Source organism: Cyprinodon variegatus, unplaced genomic scaffold, assembly GCF_000732505.1.
Source record: "Cyprinodon variegatus isolate N-32 unplaced genomic scaffold, C_variegatus-1.0 Scaffold538, whole genome shotgun sequence".
In the NCBI taxonomy this organism is placed as follows: Eukaryota; Metazoa; Chordata; class Actinopteri; order Cyprinodontiformes; family Cyprinodontidae; genus Cyprinodon; species Cyprinodon variegatus.
The window spans coordinates 137,122-156,927 of record NW_015150991.1 but is presented as its reverse complement, the minus strand read 5'-3'; the positions used below and the strand labels follow the sequence as shown (position 1 = coordinate 156,927).

At 37.8% G+C, this 19,806-nt stretch overlaps 1 protein-coding gene across 1 annotated transcript; it reads left to right on the top strand.

Moving 5' to 3' along the window:
• The first annotated feature begins 3,370 nt into the window (after positions 1 to 3,370).
• Positions 3,371 to 17,172, top strand: LOC107095325 (myosin-6-like). Its single transcript, XM_015391366.1, has 5 exons — positions 3,371 to 3,755; positions 5,406 to 5,633; positions 8,182 to 8,286; positions 15,247 to 15,333; positions 17,044 to 17,172. Exons 1-5 carry the CDS (start codon positions 3,603 to 3,605, stop codon positions 17,170 to 17,172), a joined length of 702 nt encoding a protein of 233 aa, XP_015246852.1. The 5' UTR covers positions 3,371 to 3,602.
• Positions 17,173 to 19,806: the final 2,634 nt, after the last annotated feature.

The following is a 19,806-nucleotide window of genomic DNA, read 5'->3' as shown; positions in this document are numbered from 1 at the left end:
TTACAGAAGCTGCAAAACTGACCTTCGTTTGAGCAGATTGATTTTCTGGAGCATCACATTTGTGGGGTCATTTAAACGCTAAAATGGCCAGAAAAAGAGAACTTTAGGCCCCGTCCACACGAAGTCAAACCGTGGCCTAAATTCACAAATTTTTCACCAAACCAGCCTCTCATCCATACGAAGCCGGCGTTTCGGGGGTCTGTACACAATCTTTTTTTTATTAAGCTTTCAGAGAGGGAAGATTTTGAAACACCGTTTTCGCGTTTCCATCTTTAAGCTCTAACCACATTTTTTTTCTTACACTCATGCGTCATAGCGTCGCCTCTAAACACGCATGCGCGACACAGTATCACAACAACAATGGCGCCGTACTGTGTTGAATGGTTGCTGCTTATGCTACTCACCCTGCTGTCGGGCTTACAACAGAATCTTCTTCTTCTGGAATATCTCCAGGAAGAACAGAGCAATAACGACGACATAGTTCAGCACCTCAATTTGACTGAACCACAAAAATGGACCCGCAGGGCAAACTTCTAGGGGATTTCCGGTTTGGTTGTTGTATAAATATTACTGCGCATGCCCAACTTTTCGTTGCCTGTTTTCGCCTATTTTTGCTTTGGCACCACAGCACCACTTACAGGCCTGGCATACATTTTGCAGCGTTTTCATGCATTCATGTGGTCGATCACATTTATTTTACATCTCCGTCTTTAAGACAAACGTTCTGGAAAATATTAGCGTTTCGTGTTCGTTTTGACTTCGTGTGGACGGGGCCTCAATCTGAAACTTGACAGTGTATTCTTGTTCTTAGAAATGAAGGCTATTCCATGCGAGAAATTGATAAGAAATTGAAGATTTCCTTCAATGGTGTGTACTACTTCAGACGACATATTACGTAATACTTTTGAATTTGTAGCAACAACAACTGTTTCTCTACAAGTAGAATAACTGTTTTGTATAAAATTTTTACGAAAGTTATTTTTTAAGATGTTCCATTTGTCCTCCTCTGCCTTCAGATCTTTAAAAAAAGAAAAAAAAAAAATAAGCTGAGACTTTTTTTGTCATCTTGTAAAATGGCAGAGCTCAGTCTGTCTTAGAAGTCAGTGCTTTCCTTCAAGACTGACGATGATTGTTTTCTACTTTCGGCTACTTTAGATCGCCAAAGACATGTGAAATAATAGCAAATAAAGGTAATAATATGGTGAAAATCCAAAAGAGATTTGATCCTTAAGAAACGGGTGAAATACAGTTTGTCCAAGTGGAGTTTCCATATATTGATGTCATAAGAAGTGGCAGGGCCCAAGCAGATCTGGTACCTTCACTGGATCCGGACCCACCTGCTGGCTAATCCATGACCTCTGACCTATACAGTTTATCAAAAAAATACATGAATTAGTGCTTTGTGTAATCCCTAAGTTCAGGTCTCATTTACAAACTGAAATTTAGTATCATGTCCTCAGTACAGGGGCCAGGACCAGTTTCACAGAGGCACTGGACCAAGCCTATACAGTAGATTGCCAGTCTGTAAAAAAGAGTCTATCTTGTAATCCTTACAGCGATAACTGTAGAATGAGTCCAGTACTAATAAATGTTACTGTTTTGCCTATTTATTTTATGAACTGTTTATTTCACATTTTGAGTCATTCTTAGCATTGGGTAATGTTTTTACTTTTATGAATGGTCCAGGGACATACTAATGGAACAGAAAAAGTAGGAACGTTTTACACATTGAAAAAAAGTCCACCCTCACTTCTGTGATTATAGTTACACCCTTAAATAGCATCTATACTGTAAAGCTAAACAGAGTGCAATTTGAAGCTTAAGATGAAGACAACCTCAATTCTAGATAGGTCTGTTTTATTAAAAAAAAAAAACTCATTGATATCTTCAGAAAAAAAATCATTTGACAGCTGAACCTACAGCCTATCATTTCCTCTGGGTTTATCACTCACCTGCTGTGTGGATGTTGAAAGGAAACAAGCAGTTAAATTCCAGAGTTTTGATTTATGGAGACAATATTTCAAAATCTTGACACTCTACAAGAATACGGGTTGCATGAGGCGCCGCTGCTCCAAGCATAGTAATTACTGTGTAACCCCGGCTTCTTTTCCAGGTCATTATTACCATCTAATTCTGTAATGATCACGTAGTGGAATCTGGGAAAACATATTAAGTATCTCCTGTTTTTTAGGTTTTGATGCATTCCTTTACAAGATTTATTGACAGGCTCATCAGATATGTTGGACATAAGGGCTTTTCTTTGGCCATGGATTGAGCAAGACCAGAGTCTTCAGATAAGCAGGGAGGAAAGGACTTGAGCACAGGAGACATTATGGTGGAAAGCCAATGCATTTGTAGAAAAGCAGTAATTTCTTTCTTTTTTGGTTTTGTTGTGTTGCATAAAGGTTCTTTGACCAGTTTTAGATTCATTCAAGCAAAACATTATATTTGTGCTGAAAGTAGCAAAATTTCTTAAGTTTCTTCAACAGTTTTCGAATAGAATATCGCAAACACTTGCAGACATTGTTATTTAAAAAATGCATGTATGCATCTAACTATGCATGTTAGTGCATGTAACTTTATAGGCTAATTTTCAATTCAATTAAATAAGATCTCCCAAGCACACACATCACAATGTTTTACTAATAAATAGCCACAGAATACAAATAACATATTTACAAAAAGAGATACTTAAATATAGGTCACTTAAATATAAGCCTCACAAAGCAATTGAAGCAACTGGTAGAAGTCAGTGCCAACGTATTGTCTTAATCTCCTGGACCTCAATCATGTTGCCGTAGATCGATAAATGCTTGGTCTTCTTTGTGTTAGTCTGTGTGACCTCATTAAAAAAAGAGCCACATGCTTGGTCTGAGGCACAATATGCCTTGTTGTTCTTTTTAAGATGAAGCCACGGCATTGTGGGTGACCATGTGGGTGTGTGCCCAGAAGACATTCATGTCAATTATGACTGGGGGAAGAAAAATGCATTCTTACTCTGGTATTCTGCTCTTGTATTCCTGGGTTTTATATAATGTGGCCGGTTTGGTGAAAGCAGAGTTCCTGTGGTTACAAAGACCAAATCTACACGCTTTCTCTCAGAACAGCCACTCCTATTCGAAGGGGGATACCTGAGGACCACCTCTTTTCCCAGCAGAAAGCCACCTGTTTCTGGAGGAGGAGACTAAAAAGAAAAGAGCAGAAGGATGTGGTAAAACAATGTAAGGGGGGAAATGCACAAAGGATACTTTCAGAGAAACAAGAACAAGACTTTGATAGGAAATTAAGGATTCCAGTGGTGTATCAGTGCATTCTGAAATGAAACACTGATGAAAGGTTGATTTTGAAGGAAAATAAGAAGGAGAGCAAAGAGAGTGAAGTGAGAGAGAGGATTTGCCAGGAGTGTAGAAGCTGGAGCACCCCTGGGGACTGAAAATAATCTTTCTCAGACTCACCTGGAAGACTCCAAACACTGCACACAAATCGGAGGAAGAAGGGGGAATAAAGGATTACGGCTCGGAAACACTTTTAGACAAGTTCCAGCACCGCAAAACAGGTCAAGCCTGTAAACCAAGCTATCAAGGCAGTGAGTGTTTGCTGATATGACATCTAGAGGGAAAAGTCGGAAATACCACTCCCTCCATGATGACTTTGAGGACGCCAATGGGACCAAAGTGGAATCTGGACCTGAACCAGAATCAGAGGACCTGGACTGGGACTGCTACAGCACCACACTGGAGCACAGATTAGCAGCTGTGGGTATGACACCCAATATGGGTGGTAGATTACTGAGAATAAGTCTAGAATATGTAGTTGTAAAAACTCAGCCCTTATTTTTCAGAATTGGAAGTTTGATTGCTTAGAGAAAAAGTAGAAAATGGTAAAAATGTAGTATTTATAATTTAAATTATGTTTTAAAGCCTTTTTTTATTTTTATATTAAGATTTTCCTGTAAAACTTAATGATTTCACCTAAATAAAGAATTAATCCAAAATTGGACTAAATGCTATTAACCTACAGTAATGCACACACAAAGTACAAAGTGAACTTGACAGGCTTTGTTTTTTCAGATTAGATGTTTATGATAAAATTGAAAAGAATTCTTTGTATTTAGTGTGTAAGCTAGTCTTATGATACCAACAGGACATAACTGTCTCGGTAGCTTAAGTTAGTGGCCCTTGTGGCTAATGCTAACAGCTACTCTTACAAGGTTTAAAAAGTGATCAGATTTTTTACTAACATAAAACATCTCAAATTTTAAATAAAAACATAACAGCATTTTACAATATTGTTTTTTATCCTTAAACTGTTGCGCTTTTGGCTGCAGAAGCAAAGAAAAAAGAAATTGTTCAGTGAAACAGTAGCGCTCATAAAATTAACTTTCTGAATATGAAAGGTACAGAGTCTAAAAACCCTCTCTATTCAAGTATTTAAACCTAATTTGGAAAGGGACCAAATGTTTTCTGAAACAGAGTTAAATTCAACTTTGACTTGTTTTTTTTGGGCATTTCCTCCAAAGTGTTTTCCTTTGTGTCCAACTTCCTCTCTGACTCACGATATTGCTGTTCAATTACTGAATAGATCCAAGAAAGAAGAAAGATTTTTCTTTGTAATGAAAACAATATTCCTAATTTTCTTCCACTTTATAACTATGCACTACTTTGTGTTGGTCAATGTAACACAGTTTTAAAAAATGTAAAGTTGCTAAGTTTCTAAAGGACTTTTCCCTAAATGAGCAATTATGTGGACCTTTGTCATTAATGTAGAGTGGATATGCTCGTACCTTGAGAGAAAGCTGTTGCCTAGGTGCATTTCATAAAGGCAAAAGCAGATAGATATGTGGTTGTCCAAATGTCTGGGTATGCTGTTCTAAATGTTTTTCTTTAAAGTGACAGGTCTACGATAGAGCCTTTCTTTGCAGAGTAGGAACTTGCTTTAAGGTCAATTTGAATATGGAAACCAATAAGGTGGTGCTGAAGTAAAGACTTGCTGATCTGGTCTGATCTGGATCATTGTCCTGCCTTTTTCTTGTTAACTATGGGAAATATAAAATAACAAAGACAGGGATCTCTCTAAGTTGAAGGTGGATATGTTTCGTCTTGTGTTGTACCCTGTGGTAAGATCTTTGCATGAAATGAATCTGTTGGTGTTTGCCTCAAACTCTTTTATTCCCTAATCCCCCCCATATAAACTGTTAATCCCTTCTGCTTTTATTAATTGAGGGATTTTTCTTCCCATGGACCTCCCTCATCCTCATAAACATAAAACTACTTGATCTCTTTTAGGTCTTTGTGGAGCAAAGCATTTGTAAAAGCTGTAAAACAGAAGAGTAAATCATTTGATACAATATCGAAAAAATTCAAAGAGAATTCACTCAACCTAAGTCTACGTCTGTTTAAATTCAGGAACAAGAGAACGTCCAGGCATCCGAGCAGCGCTGTGCCGAGCTGGAGAAAGCTCGCCGGGAGCTGGAGCGGCAGCTGTCGGGCCTTTCGGATCGCTTGGAGGAGGAGGAGGTCTGCTCAGCTCAGCTTGTCCTCCACAGGGACAGGCTGGAAGCTGAGTGTGGCAGCCTCAGAAGAGACCTGGACGATCTTGAAAGCGCCCTGACTGTGGCCGAACAAGACAAACAGGTAAAATATGCAGACTCTTTGAAGATTGAAGCAATGAGTGAAAACAGTCTTACATGGTTTGAAGATCTGACAGAGAACTGTTCGATCTATACAGCAGACGTCACAGATTAGCAGACCAGGATCCGGACCCACATACCGGCTAATCAGGACCCAATTTCTAAATATCAAATATTTATAAATTACCGCATGTTGTCTAAACGATGATGTCTAAACGTCACTTCTGCTGCTTCTCCTGTTAATACGGTAAAGCCCTCCAGAGCGTCTGGGACCAGGCTGCACGTGATAAAAATTAGCCAATGAGCTGCTGTCAGTCTGGGTTGCTGCTGCTGCTACTTTTAGACCCAGCAGGCAAACCTGTGGGAAGCCTTGCGATGGGAAAGTAGGAGAAGATGATGAGAAAAAGTGAAAGAAAGTGTGGAATGCTAGATGAACTGTGGTGAACTAGTGAAAGAAAAGTGAAATGGTGTGCTCAAAGATGACCCTGCATATTTAGAGGATGTTTGGCTCAACCTGCTGCTGTGAAGCAGGATTCTCCATCATGAACAGAATCAAAAATAAATATGGATCCAGGCTCAGAATGAGCACCTTGATATGTGCTTTAGAATGGCTTTATCTCAATTCAAACCCAAATTTAAAGCCTTGCAGGGCAGCCTAAAGCCCACTGCTCTCATTATATAAAAAAAAGTGAGTCAGGAAATTGTCGATATACCAAACCTATATACCAAAGATTGTTGTTCTCTACTTCAAAAACAATTTAGATTTTGATATGTAAAAATGTTCTATTTTTTATTTAAAAATTGAATCCATAACATGGTTGCATAAACACCTGCATTTTATTTCAGTGTTAAATCCTGATTAAAGTAACAGATTATTATTAAAAATACCTCCGGACCTTTACAGGTTGAGGATTTTTTTTTTATTATTCGGACCCCACTGTGTTTTAATTGGTTACCCCTGCTATATAGTATGGCACATCTGAAATACTACCAAAACATAGAAATAGTGAAATTTATTATTGAAACTTTGCTAGATGAGCATTAATCACAGAAGAACCCATGATAACTCTGCTGGAGCTGCAGATATTCACAGTCTCAAAGGGAGACTTTATTGATAGGAAAACTATGAGCAACAAGTCTGGTTTTTATGAAAGACTTTACCTTGTATTAACCATGTAGACAAATGAAAAGTGAAAAACGGTCCATGTTCAGATAAAACCGAAATGAAATAGCATTTGATTTTTTTCATACCCCTGTCAAAAGTAGATTTGAAAAATTCTTTTAATTTAATGTTTTGTTTTGACCCAAAGTGGTGTTGATGTTTTGAACTTCCCTCGCCAGAGTTCATCTTCAAATAAAAAAACTAAAGAATGTGCTAGTGTGATGGAAAAGAGACATTCCACCTGTAATCACTTAAAATAAATCTCCAAGGACCACATTAGAAATATTAAAATTAAAATAAGACAACAAAAAAAAATACAAAATCTGTCTCTCTAAAACAATTGTAATGAAGAAGACAACTTTATAAAACCATGTTAGACCATATGTTTGGCTTGTATTGCCAATTATGCAGTAGATATGCATTCCACAGTCTGTCCCTGTTTAACCTACATCTGTGTTGTAAATTGCATAGCACTATAAAAATGCCTTGTGGCAGATTTACATTTGTTTTCTGAAATGTTGGCAATATCTTAAACGCCGTAACAAAAGCCTGTCTTCTTTGCTTAGACACAGATGCCAGAGGCTATTCTGTCATCTCCATTACAGCCATCTCACTGAAGCCTTTATCTGTTTATATGAGGTGTATTAAGGGATTAAGATGCTATCTTTTGTTTAGGAAAAGATGTGCGTGGAGGTGATTAAAGGTGGTCTGTGAAGCTGCTGGGGCTGATGTAGGCTTTAAGTCTACTAAGATAAAATTTTGTCCTATGTAAAAAAAAAAAAAAAAAATTATATATATATATATATATGACTGTTTAAATCATTACCAACATTATTCCTGTTTGCTTGAAAATATAAAATGTGCTATTGAATGAAAATGACTGAATTGTACTCACATCTGGTTTCATCAGTAATTCGATATCTGGAAATTGAACTATCAGATGGTTTCTTAGGATATTATCTTCACAAGCTGGACATGATGTGTTGGATCCATTGCAGAAAAGGATTTACCTCATCTGTTGTGGAATTTAACTGTAAACAGATACCTCTCCATTACCAGAATTTCCCTCAGTCTGTTGTCACATTCTTCTTATATGTGTCCTCGGCTGGAGTCGGTGTGCAATCTGTTAAGAGGAAGCTTTGATGTCTGTTTGAAAAAAAGGGAAAATTTAACAGCATCTGTTTCAATTATAAAAAAAAGTGAAAATAACTGTGCATCAGCACAAACTCCAGTGTAAATCTGCTGTATAAGCAAGTTCGAATAAGGAAGACATTGATGCCTGGTTTAGAGCGGAGTAGATTAGAACCTTTAATCTTACCAAATCATGTTTTATCAGCTAAAACTCCTCGATCTTCTCTTTAAAATTGCTAACTTTAAGCTTTTATTCTAGCTGTCAGACAGTGAGGTGAGGAGGCTGACGGAGCAGCTTCTGCAAAGGGACGAAGCCCTGCAGAAGCTCCAGAGGGAGAAAGACCATTTGGTGGAGCTCAGCCAGGTAAGGAGAGGACAGGTCGATATGACATTTGCGCCATGGTCCATGGGCCTCTTTCATCCATGTTGATTCAGGAAATACTTAACTTGAATGGCATTCATTAAACACACACTAACATGGACTGCACCCTCTAGTTTGGCACCTGGAAATTATTTCATTGACATGCAATATTGTCCAAAGAAATGTTACTGAGGCCATTTAAACACAATGACGCTGGTGAAAAGTTGATTTAGTTTTAAACAGCTGCAGCCGGGTATAAAATAGTCAAATTTGATAGTTCAACAGGTAATCGCCTCTTACCATATGGTTCACACAACATTTATTAAATACACGAACTTGGCTAAAATCATCTGGTCTCCCACAAAACCAATCAATCTGTTTCTCAGATAATGGCTGAATCCATGCCTGGACTTAGATAAGAAGCCAGCTGCCAGAACCATTCTAAGACTCCATTGTTCCAGGTCTCTGTTACCATTTTGTGTTTTGTTTCATTGCATATCTTTTAATATTAGCTGGCACACACTAACTTCTAACCCTAACCTCAACGCCAAACCAATAACACTAAATATACAGAACTAAAAGACGTCTGATTCCAAACTGTTTTCTCTAGACAATAGATAACTTTAAAGGGACCTCAGACTGGAGGGACTTTAAAGCTCTGGCAAAGCTTCAGAGTTGAGAAGTTGAGAGTTTGCAGCTCTATAATCATGGAAAGTTATTTTCTTTTACTAAAATCTCATTGTTATCATTGACATTTACTTGGCATTTACTATAAAAGCTCCTATCTTTTTTTAGTGTGACTTTTGTGGATTTTTTCAGCTGCCTGGAACTTTGCTTCCTTGTGCCTGTTTTTTTGGTTTGTTTATTTTGCTCTCTGCCAACATTCTTTGGTCACCTTCTCTCTTAAACAGCTGTCCTCTCTAGGATCTCAGTCTTTTTTTCATAAACTCTAAAAAATGTAATTTCACAGAAGTAGATCTCTGTATTTTCTGACCAGTTTTTAAATCCAACCAAACACCATTCTTAGACTCCCGGTCCCTGGCATTCTTGTTTGCTTTGTTTCATTGCATGCATATAAATATTAGCTTTCCCCTGCTACCTTCTATCCCTCAACATGAGGCCAAACCATTTACAGTTAATATAATACTAGGAGAAGACAACAACAAAAAAAATCCTTTTTTTTTTTCTCTGCACAATTGAAAACTTTAAAGGAAGTAGGGTGTTTACAGTCATATAATCTTTGCTTTTAACTAAAATCTCATTGGCTGTGCAGAGGTTAGCATTGCCGGCTTGCAGCAAGAAGGTTCGGGGTTTGATTCCCGGCCCTGGGGATTTCTGCGTAGAGTTTGCATGTTCTCCCTGAGCATGCGTGTGTTCTCTCCGGATACTCCCACAGTCCAAAAACATGACTGTTAGGTTAATTGGTTTCTCTAAATTGTCCTAAGCGCGACCCTGCTTGGGATAGGCGTGACAGAAAATGGACGGATGGATAAAATCTAAGTATCATCACTGACATTTATCTGGCAGTTACTATACAAGGCCCTATCTGTGCTGCTTATGTGCAGGACATATAAGTTAAACTGCAACTAAAAAAGAACAAGTTTGCACAGGAGCTGTGGGTCATTTTCTGCAACATTATTCAGGTTTATGTTATCCACCAACTAGGAATAACTCAAACCACAGGAAACAGTTAGCTGGGCCAAGAGAATCATTGGAGCTGACCGTCTCTTGGTTAAGGGCTTGTAAACGTCTATGGTTAGGAAAAAAGGGCAGCCAGACTTTCTGCAGATCCTATAGACATACATTGGGTTCTGTGATAGAGTGAAAATACAGTTCAACAACAGTATTTTTGATGAAAAAGATCATTCAGTGCCAAAGGTGTGTAAAATTCTTAGACAAGAGTTAAAATCACTAAGCTGACAGTGCTTATGGACCAGATTTATTGTAAATAATTTAATTGTAAATTCCTTCTGTTCTTTATAATTTATTCCAAGCAACAACAACAGAAAATTACTTTGAAAGCCATTTCTATCTTTAGCCAAATTTAATAAATTAGGGTTTGCTCATAAATAAGGGTTTGCTCATAAGATAAAAAGTTGGTTGTGACCCTCCCATGATATGGAAAAAAACAAACAAAAAAACACACAAAATCAAGGACTAAGATCACAATAAGATTCGGAATAAGGCGTGCTAAATAGCACTTGCAGCTCTTTTTTTTCAGAAGGTGCAATAAGCGGCCATGTTTCCTGTGATCTACAAAGACTGCTGCACAAATGTAAAATGAGCAGATTGCATGTTCCACAAGGAGTTTGAGAATAGCCATAAAAAAAGATGAGGTTCAAAGCCATGCAGTTGAAGATAATAATGATAATTTTCTGAAACATAATGATAAAACCAAATTGTTTTATAATTCAACTTACAAAGGTAGCCTATCAAAAATTGCTATGAAAATATATTTTTAAATATATTTGAAAAAATGTAATATCATTATACATGAGGATGTGTTTAACCTTTAAGAAAGTTAGTATGCCCTCCTGCTGCATTAATTTGTGCTCAACTGAGTAGACTTCTTTCTTTAATAATGTCATTCTACTACTGTCATTTGTGACGGTGCAAATATGTTTACTGGAGCAGAGAATCTCTCACATTTGTCTGGCATTGTACTGATGCCTCCATAGAACAGCAGAATTGTTTAAATGACATTTTAAAAGTACTAAAAAAGACCAAAAAGTGATGATAAGTTTAAGATTTAGAAAATTTGCTTAGCACGTGGTAAATGTTTACATTTGGCTGTCCTCCACTGATGAATTTGTGCAGTTTCATCATTACATTATTATTTTTCATATTGATGAAGGCACACAAACAGGTTTGCTGATGCTGAGTGCTTTATTGCAAACGCAAATCACTTTGCACCTTTATTGAACATCTGCTCAGCATCTACAAACACATTTGGACATGTCTTATGAAATTCAAGCCTTCTGAAGATCAGGCCCCTTGTATTATAAGTAAACTTTTTCATTTTAACTAAATAGGTGTGTCTTTAAAATCAAAACCTAAAACAATAATTGAAAAAAGCAATAATTGAAGCAGGTTAGAGAGACACATTTTTTCCACTCTGGACCTACAGGTGGGAGGTCACACAAAATGATTACAAGGGCTGCAAATGGCTCCGTGGCTCCGCCTTGGGGTGCTATGTTCTAGGCACTTTATGGTCTTTTTTCAGTATTCCATAAATATCTTAGTTAATCTAATAAGCTGTTCAAAAATATGGTTTGATTTACTAAGAAAAACATCATAAATAGAACCGGTCTTTCAGCATGAAACAAAGCATCAATCATTAAAAACAGAAGAGAAACAAAGTCCATGACATTTAGCTCAGTTTATTTATATAGCACCAATTCACCACACATGTCACCTCAAGGCACTTTACAGCGACCACTCAACCAGATCATACAGTAATACTGTTTCAAAGTTTTCTATCTATGGAAAACCAGCTGATAACATCCTCTTATTGACTCTGGAGCAATCCCTCACACAGGGCATGCATACAGCAACAGTGGAGACAAAAAGCCATCTTTTAACAGGAAGAAACCTTCAGCTGAACCAGGCTCAGTGTGAGTGGCCATCTGCCGAGGCCAACTGGGGTTCAAGGAGATAGAAATATACAAAAAGAGGCGGATTTACCAAAGTTAACTACTGTTAACTAGCTAGGGGGGCGACCCCGTCTAGGAAACACACAGCCAAGCAGATGAGCTCTGACCCAGTTCCCATGTCAGAGGATGAACGATGACATACAGCTAGTCACAGTTAAAGAAACAACAGGAGTAATAGGCAAAAAACAGGTACAGTATGGTGTTGACGAGAGCAGACCAACAGTTATTTCTCTCCAGGTTGGTATCAAAGCCAAACAGGAACAGACTAGACGAAGATACTAAGAGGAGAAAAGCATAGAGAGCATAAAGTAAGGGGTTGAACGAACAAATACTGCAGAATGGGAGGATAGGGATAGAAAGAAGCAGAATGATGAAAATGGTAAATGGTCTGTACTTATATAGAGCTTTTTCAAGTCACAGGACTTGACCAAAGTGCTTTACATTACATTCAGTCTTTCACACATTCACACACACACACTCAGACACTGATGGTGGCAAGCTACATTGTAGTCACAGCTGCCCTGGGACTCACTGACGGAAGTGAGGCTGCCACCGGGCCCTCAATGCAGGTGAATTGTCTTGCCCAAGGACACAACAACACTGAAAGCTGGAGCTGGGACTTGAACTGACAACACTCTGGTTACAGGAAAAACTCCCTCATCCGACACCACTTTCGCCCTTAAAAGTGGTCCCTATGTCTTCCAGCAGTCTAAGCCTATAGCAGCATAACTATAGAGATAGCTCAGGAGAATTAGGAAGAGTTGTCATGAACAAACTGAAATCTATCAGACATGTGCTGTTCCCTTAAAACCTACAGAGAGTTTTTCTAAAAGAATATTCTTATAAGCTGTATCAAATGCAGCACTGAGATCTAACAGGACAAGTAGAGATAGAAGTCCATCATCTGAGGCCATGAAGATGCCATTAGTTACTTTCACCAGTGATGTTATGATAAGTCAGAAATTGAAATAACTTTAGGGGTAAAAACCTACATACCCAGACTTTTTGATTTTAGAAAACCAGATAGCAAGATGGTAGCAATATTTCTAGATGTTATCCTGAGTCTGCTGCACATTTAAGCAGAGATTGCAATCAGGAAAAGCTTCGGAAATCAGGTATCCTTTACCGCAGGAGCCTGTAGATATTGGAGAGCAAATGCTCATTATGAGGTTAGATCTTTTTTTATCATAGATTCATAGATTTTTGTGTGGACAAGGATACGTTCTTACTGCTGCACCCCATTTTTATGCTGAAGGCAAACTGTTATGGATTTAGCATTACACTGTTACTATACAGCTCAAATGCCCATCAGATCAATCTTAACTTCTGCCTTTCCTTTTTGTTTGGCTCAGAGGAGTGAGTCCCTATCCGCAGTGTGTAACACGGGTTCGTATTCGGACTTGGATAAATGCGCTCATGGATTTTTTTTCAGTTTTTAGTTTTACCTTTTCGCTCACTGAATAGTTTAGGTTTAGTTGTATAAGATTTTACTACAGAGGTTTATGGACACAAAAAGTTCAAAAACATTTCTAGATTAGTTTAATAACTCCTGCCATCACATCTTTGCAACATTCTCTTCGTCAGAAATCTACATGGTAAATTGAAGACAAAATCCACAGACCTGCAGGTATTTGTAGAGTAAAGCCAAAAAGTATAACTTAAATTCTCTATCAAATCCCCACTCATGCATTGACTAGCCTCGCCACCTTAAATCAACTTTTTTTGGAGCAGGAACAGTGTCGCTGTTTGTGTGAAATATTTATTTAAAATGTTGCTTTCATTAATATTTTAATGTTCTGTAATTGAGAAATATACACTTAGAGATTCATTATTCCCTCCTGTTGCCATGATGGGTTAAATTTGCTTGTTTATTTGCCCTGTCCTGAAACCAAGAATCCTGCATACCAAAATGTTGAATAAGTTGACGCAAATTAACAGCACTATACTCAGAACAGATTAATTCTACTTTCTGAAACTGGGCCCTGGTGTAAAACCAACATAGCGCTTGAGGAAAAGAACATCATAATGACATCAAAACACTAAACTTGTGGCCTGAAGATTTGGATGAGCTTCAATGCTCAGGACTTGATCCGGTTGTCTCTAGATGCCTTTGTCTGCACCTACAAAGACTGCATTATTTAAAACATGTTCAAAAATCATCCAATTTTGTCAAGACTCAGAACTGTGGACCCAGAATTTCAAGTAGACAAACAGATGTGATTCACAAAAGTGTTTATTTATTAAGAAAACAGAAAGGGCTGGAATCTCTGGTTTTAAAGTTCAGTCTGCGCTGAGAAGAAGGAGTGGAATCCAGCCGGATGATTTCCAACAGCACGCGGTGAAGAAGCCAAAGCAGCCAAGAAGGCTGCCGAACTGGTTGATGTGCAGAAGCAAGGAGACGAAGGAAGGCAGAGGTTTCCAGAAGGCAAAGTCAAAGCCAGTGTCAACGTTATAAACATTAGTCCAGGCCAGAAGATCAGAGATCCAAAGAGGCACTGAAGGGAAACCCAAGTCGAGATCAGGAGACAGATCCAGGGTCTCAATCAGGCAGAATCCAGTAGGAGTCCAAAGACAGGTTAGGCAAACAGATCAGAACGGGAACAAGCAAGTTCAGAGGTCCAAAGGCAGAACTAGTCAGGATCAGAAAATCAGAACAACACACAGGGCACCCTAGAGAACTCACACCAAAGGCTTGAATAATCTGACACAGATGACCGGGAGCAAGCAGCTTAAATAGAGGCAGGAGCAGGTGGATAAGATCAACAGTAAGGAAAAACTGGGCGCAGCTAGGGAGGTGAATGGAATGAACCATTAAGACATTCATCACTGCCAAGATCATGACAAATTTTGGTTATTTTAAACCATTTAATTTAGAGAGGAGGAGCAAAACACAGTGATTTAAAAAAAGACTGTAAAAGGCCAGTTATCACAACTTTTCACTGGAGTTACTGCAGTCAGGGAAGGATGGATCAGTTATTTGGTTTATTCATGTTTTTAACCTAATTATAAATTAAAACTGCATTTTGATTAATGCTTTAATCATTAGTGAATGTCAAGAATGCACAAAAACAAAATATGGGGTGGATAACAAACTAAATCAGAAGAAAATAGATTTTCATGGGATTGCAGACTCTGACAATTTTTGTGTTTTAATGAATGACTGATGTAACATAGCACATTTTCTTTGCAAAGAAGAAACTGTCTTTTGGAACCTCCAATGTTGCAGTCAGATGGACGTGAAGCTGTGTGATGAATTAAAGATCAATGAACACGTGCAACCCAGGTTAAGACATCTTGTTTCATTCTACAGCAAGCTATTGAGGATCTCCAGATGGAGGAAGACAAAGTGAACCTGCTGACCAAAGAGAAAACCAAACTGCAGTTGAAAGCTGAAGATGTAAGTCTGTATTTTACAACATTTGGGGTAGAATAATAAATTCAGCTCTTGAAGTCAGTTCAGTGTTTGGTTGTCTTTGGCCTCTCCAAACTGTACTCCCTGTTTTGGTTTCTTTTATGATGGTTATAAATAGGAAATCAACAGCAGATTGTGGGAATAATCCCATTTGCCTGAGGGTGCATATTCAACACAGTTGTTTAAGCTAAAAACTTAGCCTTTTCTGATTATACAGCGTGGGAGCTTTGGAGGAATATATCCCTAAGGCCAGATTATTGCTTGCCAGACATGATTACCCATCACAATGCTCTGACTGTTTCACATTCAGTTCTACAGCAATACCACCAGGAATAAGGACCTGAAGAATAAATCTGTTGGTTAACAGTAAAAGATGAAAGGTGGTGTTTACAGAGGAAGAATTCCTTGGTCTTTGAGATGTGCAAAGTTTTAGAGACAGGACAGAAGAGCATTTTATTTTAAAATAGTTAAATAGTTAATCTACTGTGTATTTTCTTGGTTATCACACAACTGGTTCAAATAAAGTTTAAAGTTCAATATGCTGGTGTTTAGTATGTGTCATTAATTAACTGAAGATGCAAAACCAATTAGTGTCAGAGGATTGTTTGCTTACAAGAGAAGTCTATTGGCATTTTTAAAATATAGACAGGGCTTTCCTAATTTAAGGGAAAGCCCCTAGTGGTTAGTAGCCTCGTGAGACCATCCTGATCTCGCAAGCTTTAAAGGTTTCACTCGCAGATCAGTCTGGAGACTTTCTGTTGAAGATGTTTTGGAGCCTTTACCAAACGAACGTCCAATCAGCGTTGGCTTTGAGGCGGGTTGAGGTGTGACGCAACGAGAAGCGCGACAGTTCAGTCTAAAGAACATGGCGGCTTCAGCCGATGAAACTAGCGTTAGCGTGGCTATCGAGCAAGTTTTATCGGAATTACAGAGTATTTCTTCACTGAAAGAAGAGCAAAACACTGCTCTGGAGGCTTTTCTCAGAGGAAAAGATGTTTTTGCTCGTCTCCCGACTGGTTTCAGCAAGAGTTTGATCTATCAGTTGGCTTGGGCCTGGCTTGTGGTTGTGTTTTCGCCGTCGCTCTGTTAATACGTCATATGCTTCGTTGATCTGATTGGTTTATTTGGCCCGTCTATCACCATTATAGGCCAATCAGCTAACCAGTATTTTCGTCCATTCCCAAAATTACTTCAACGGAAGGTTTCAAGATGGATATGCGGAGCAAATCCATCTGGCGGAGTCAGGTTAAGTGGTTAGGGCATAGAGCTTAGAATCCTGAGGTTCTGAGCCCCACTCCCACAGTCTGCCACTGTGGGTGTCTTTATTTTTTTATATTTTTTATTTTAAATTTCAATGTATAACATGGAGGCATAAACACCTGCATTTTATTTCAGTGTTAAATGCTAATTAAAGTAAGGGATTGGGTTTAAAATGTGTCGGACCTTTACTGGTTGATTATTTTCTTTAATCCGACCCTGCTGATTTTTAATTGGTTACCCCTGCTTTAGAGCATATTTGGTGATTTGATCTGTACACTGCTGCTAATATAAATGATTACAAAGTAGAACAGATATTAACGAGCATAAAATAACTCTTGATTAGAGATGATGTTTTTCTTGATTTGTTATTGAATTAAAATCCATCCTCCCGTAGTATGTAAGTTGTCTCCTTGAATCTTTTTTTCCTGAGCTCAGCTGGAGTACCAGCTGGAGAGGCTGCAGCATGGTGACCCTGAGAAGGCCAGGAGGAGGCAGGAGGCTGACAGCAGAGAGGTTGAGAAGATGACAAGTGGTTTGGAAGATCTTATCAAGAGGTCAGTCTAAAATGTTCTCTTTACCTTTGCTTTAACTGTCCATCTAATTGTTTCATTTCTGATATAAAACCATAATATCAACTTTTATAACACTTCAAATTGGGACATATTGTGCACATTTCATTCATATTGTTATTGTTATTGATAAAATTTTGTTCATCTACTGTAAGAATTGACATCTTGACTATCTCACCTAAGGTTTAAAAATTGGAAGCTGTGATTTCACAAAAAAATGTAAAATACAATAAAAAAAAAAAAAAGACAGCAAGTTGTTGCCTTTTTTTTGTGTGCAAAAGATAATGAATATTTTTGTTGGTATTTTCTTCCAGCCTTATAGGAATCTTCATGAATGATTTTTAGTGATGTTTCTCATTCATTTTCCTCAAATTTTATTCCTATTTAATGACAGCAGAGGGGTCGGACAAATACTTCTGTACCTGCTTTGACCTGCTTCCAGAGCCACGAAAGGATTTGTCTCTCTAATCTCTGTGGAATGCTTGATACTATGCAATTAGCCACGAAGGGCTTAGAAAAAGTTAAACAACCTTCTATTTTTCACTCATATTTAAAACTTGTCCATAATCACAAGCATTTACAGAAAAGCTTTTATTTTATGCCAGCTCACCTGAATTTTCCGGCTCTACATCATAAACACCAATATGAGGCAGAAGAAACCATGAGGTGAATGACTTTTATAGGATCTACTCTGCAATTAGAAGTCAGGTGTGTGAAATGTGCTGTTCACAGCTAACTATTATTATTTTCTTGTGGGAAAGAAAGTTTCTCATTTAATTTGCTCTTATAAATAAAGACAACATGTTGGCCTTGCTTAACTATTTATACTTGTTTAACTTTTTTTACATTTGGAACATTAGAAGAGCCAAATTCATAATAATTTGTAGAAATGTTTTCCAACTGTCCAACAAAAAGCACCCAGATGTGAGCCTGGACTGTTTTCTGTCTCCTCCGAAAGGATTTAGTTTTCAAAACCTGAAGAGTGGCATATATATTTATATGCAACCCCTTTACTTTGATGCCCCTAAATACGCTGGGAAAACGATCTAGAAATAAGTAAAAATGTCTTAAAGTAAGTGTATTTACACTTAATTTGAGTAAGTAAATTAGATAGTTTGCCAATTGAATGAGTATTTTTCCTCTTAAAATAAGATAATTAGATCATATGCACTTGAAACAAGACAATGCAATTATGTTTTCTTATTTTAAGCACAAATTGTCTAGTTTTACTGGCAAAATGTCTCTTTTACCTCCTTCATTCAGGAACAAATGCACTTGTTTTAAGAAGAAAAAATGACTTATCTAGATTTCGACGTTTTCCAGTGTAAAGAGAGTTGCAGTAATTTGTCTAGTCTCCTACTCATCAAACAGACTTGACACGTGTGCTATTTAATTGCAGCATTCTAGCGTGGATCTACAGAACTGCAGAAAGTTCTGCAGATCCATTAAACTGAAGAGACCAAAAACATTTCAGAAAAGATTGACAGGATTGTATGTGCATCATTGCATGATAAATGTATTCAATTTGTGAAGCGCCCTTTAATTCAAGTCACTTTACACTCGAGCCACATTCAACATCAGAATGGCTCAACTCCAATTGTTTCACCTCCCAAGCTAATCAGATCTGTGCTACAGTACTTCCATATATGGTACTAAAACAGATACATCAGATACAATGCTCATGTCATCTGACCTTCATGTTAAGTCGAGCATACACTGTGCGATTTTTTGCCCGCAGCTGTAGCTCATACTTTAGGACGAAACCGCAGGGTTTCATCCCATGTATGTTCTCACACTGTGCGACCCGACAAACTGATGCGATCTGCCTGCTCACGCTGTACGTCTAAAAACCACGTCAGACTCACTTCAACAGTGAGATGGAGCTACTCTGACTCGTCCAATATGAAGTTCACTGGAGTGCCCTGGAAAAAATCTAAATCTAGATAAGTCATTTTTTCTTTAAAAAAGTGCATTTGCTCTTGAATTGAAAAGGTAAGAGACATTTTGCCAATGGAACAAGACAATTTACACTTAAAATACAGTAAGAAAACGCAATTGTATCGTCTTTTTTCAGGTTTATCTAAATATGTTATTCTAAGAGTAAAAATACTAATTCCATGGGCAAATCATCTCATTTACCTGCTCAAATTAAGGGTAAATATACTAAATTTAAGACATTTTTTAAACACGCTGCCATGGCAATTTTGTGCTGAATGCCCTAAAAGAAAAGGTGATGATGTATTTGGACAAAGTCATGGCTAAGCAAACGTGGCTACTACAGTCTGTTAATTTCAGAGAAAGAACTCCCTTTAACTCACACCCCGGCCATGCTTCTGCACTGGAAAAAGTCGAAATCTATATAAGTAATCTCTTAAAATAAGTGCATTTGTTCTTGGATTAAGGAGGTAAAAGAGACATTTTGCCAATGGAACATGACAATTTACACAGAAAATAAGAAAACACAATTGAATTGTCTTATGTTAAGTGCATATTATCTAATTAACTTATTTACTATCTAGGCTCTGACTAAAAACTCCTCTGCAGCACAGCAGTTACTGCTCCTAAAACACATTGGAAATAGTTCTGCTCTGTAAAAACAACCTGAAAATGAGTAAAAATGTCTTAAATT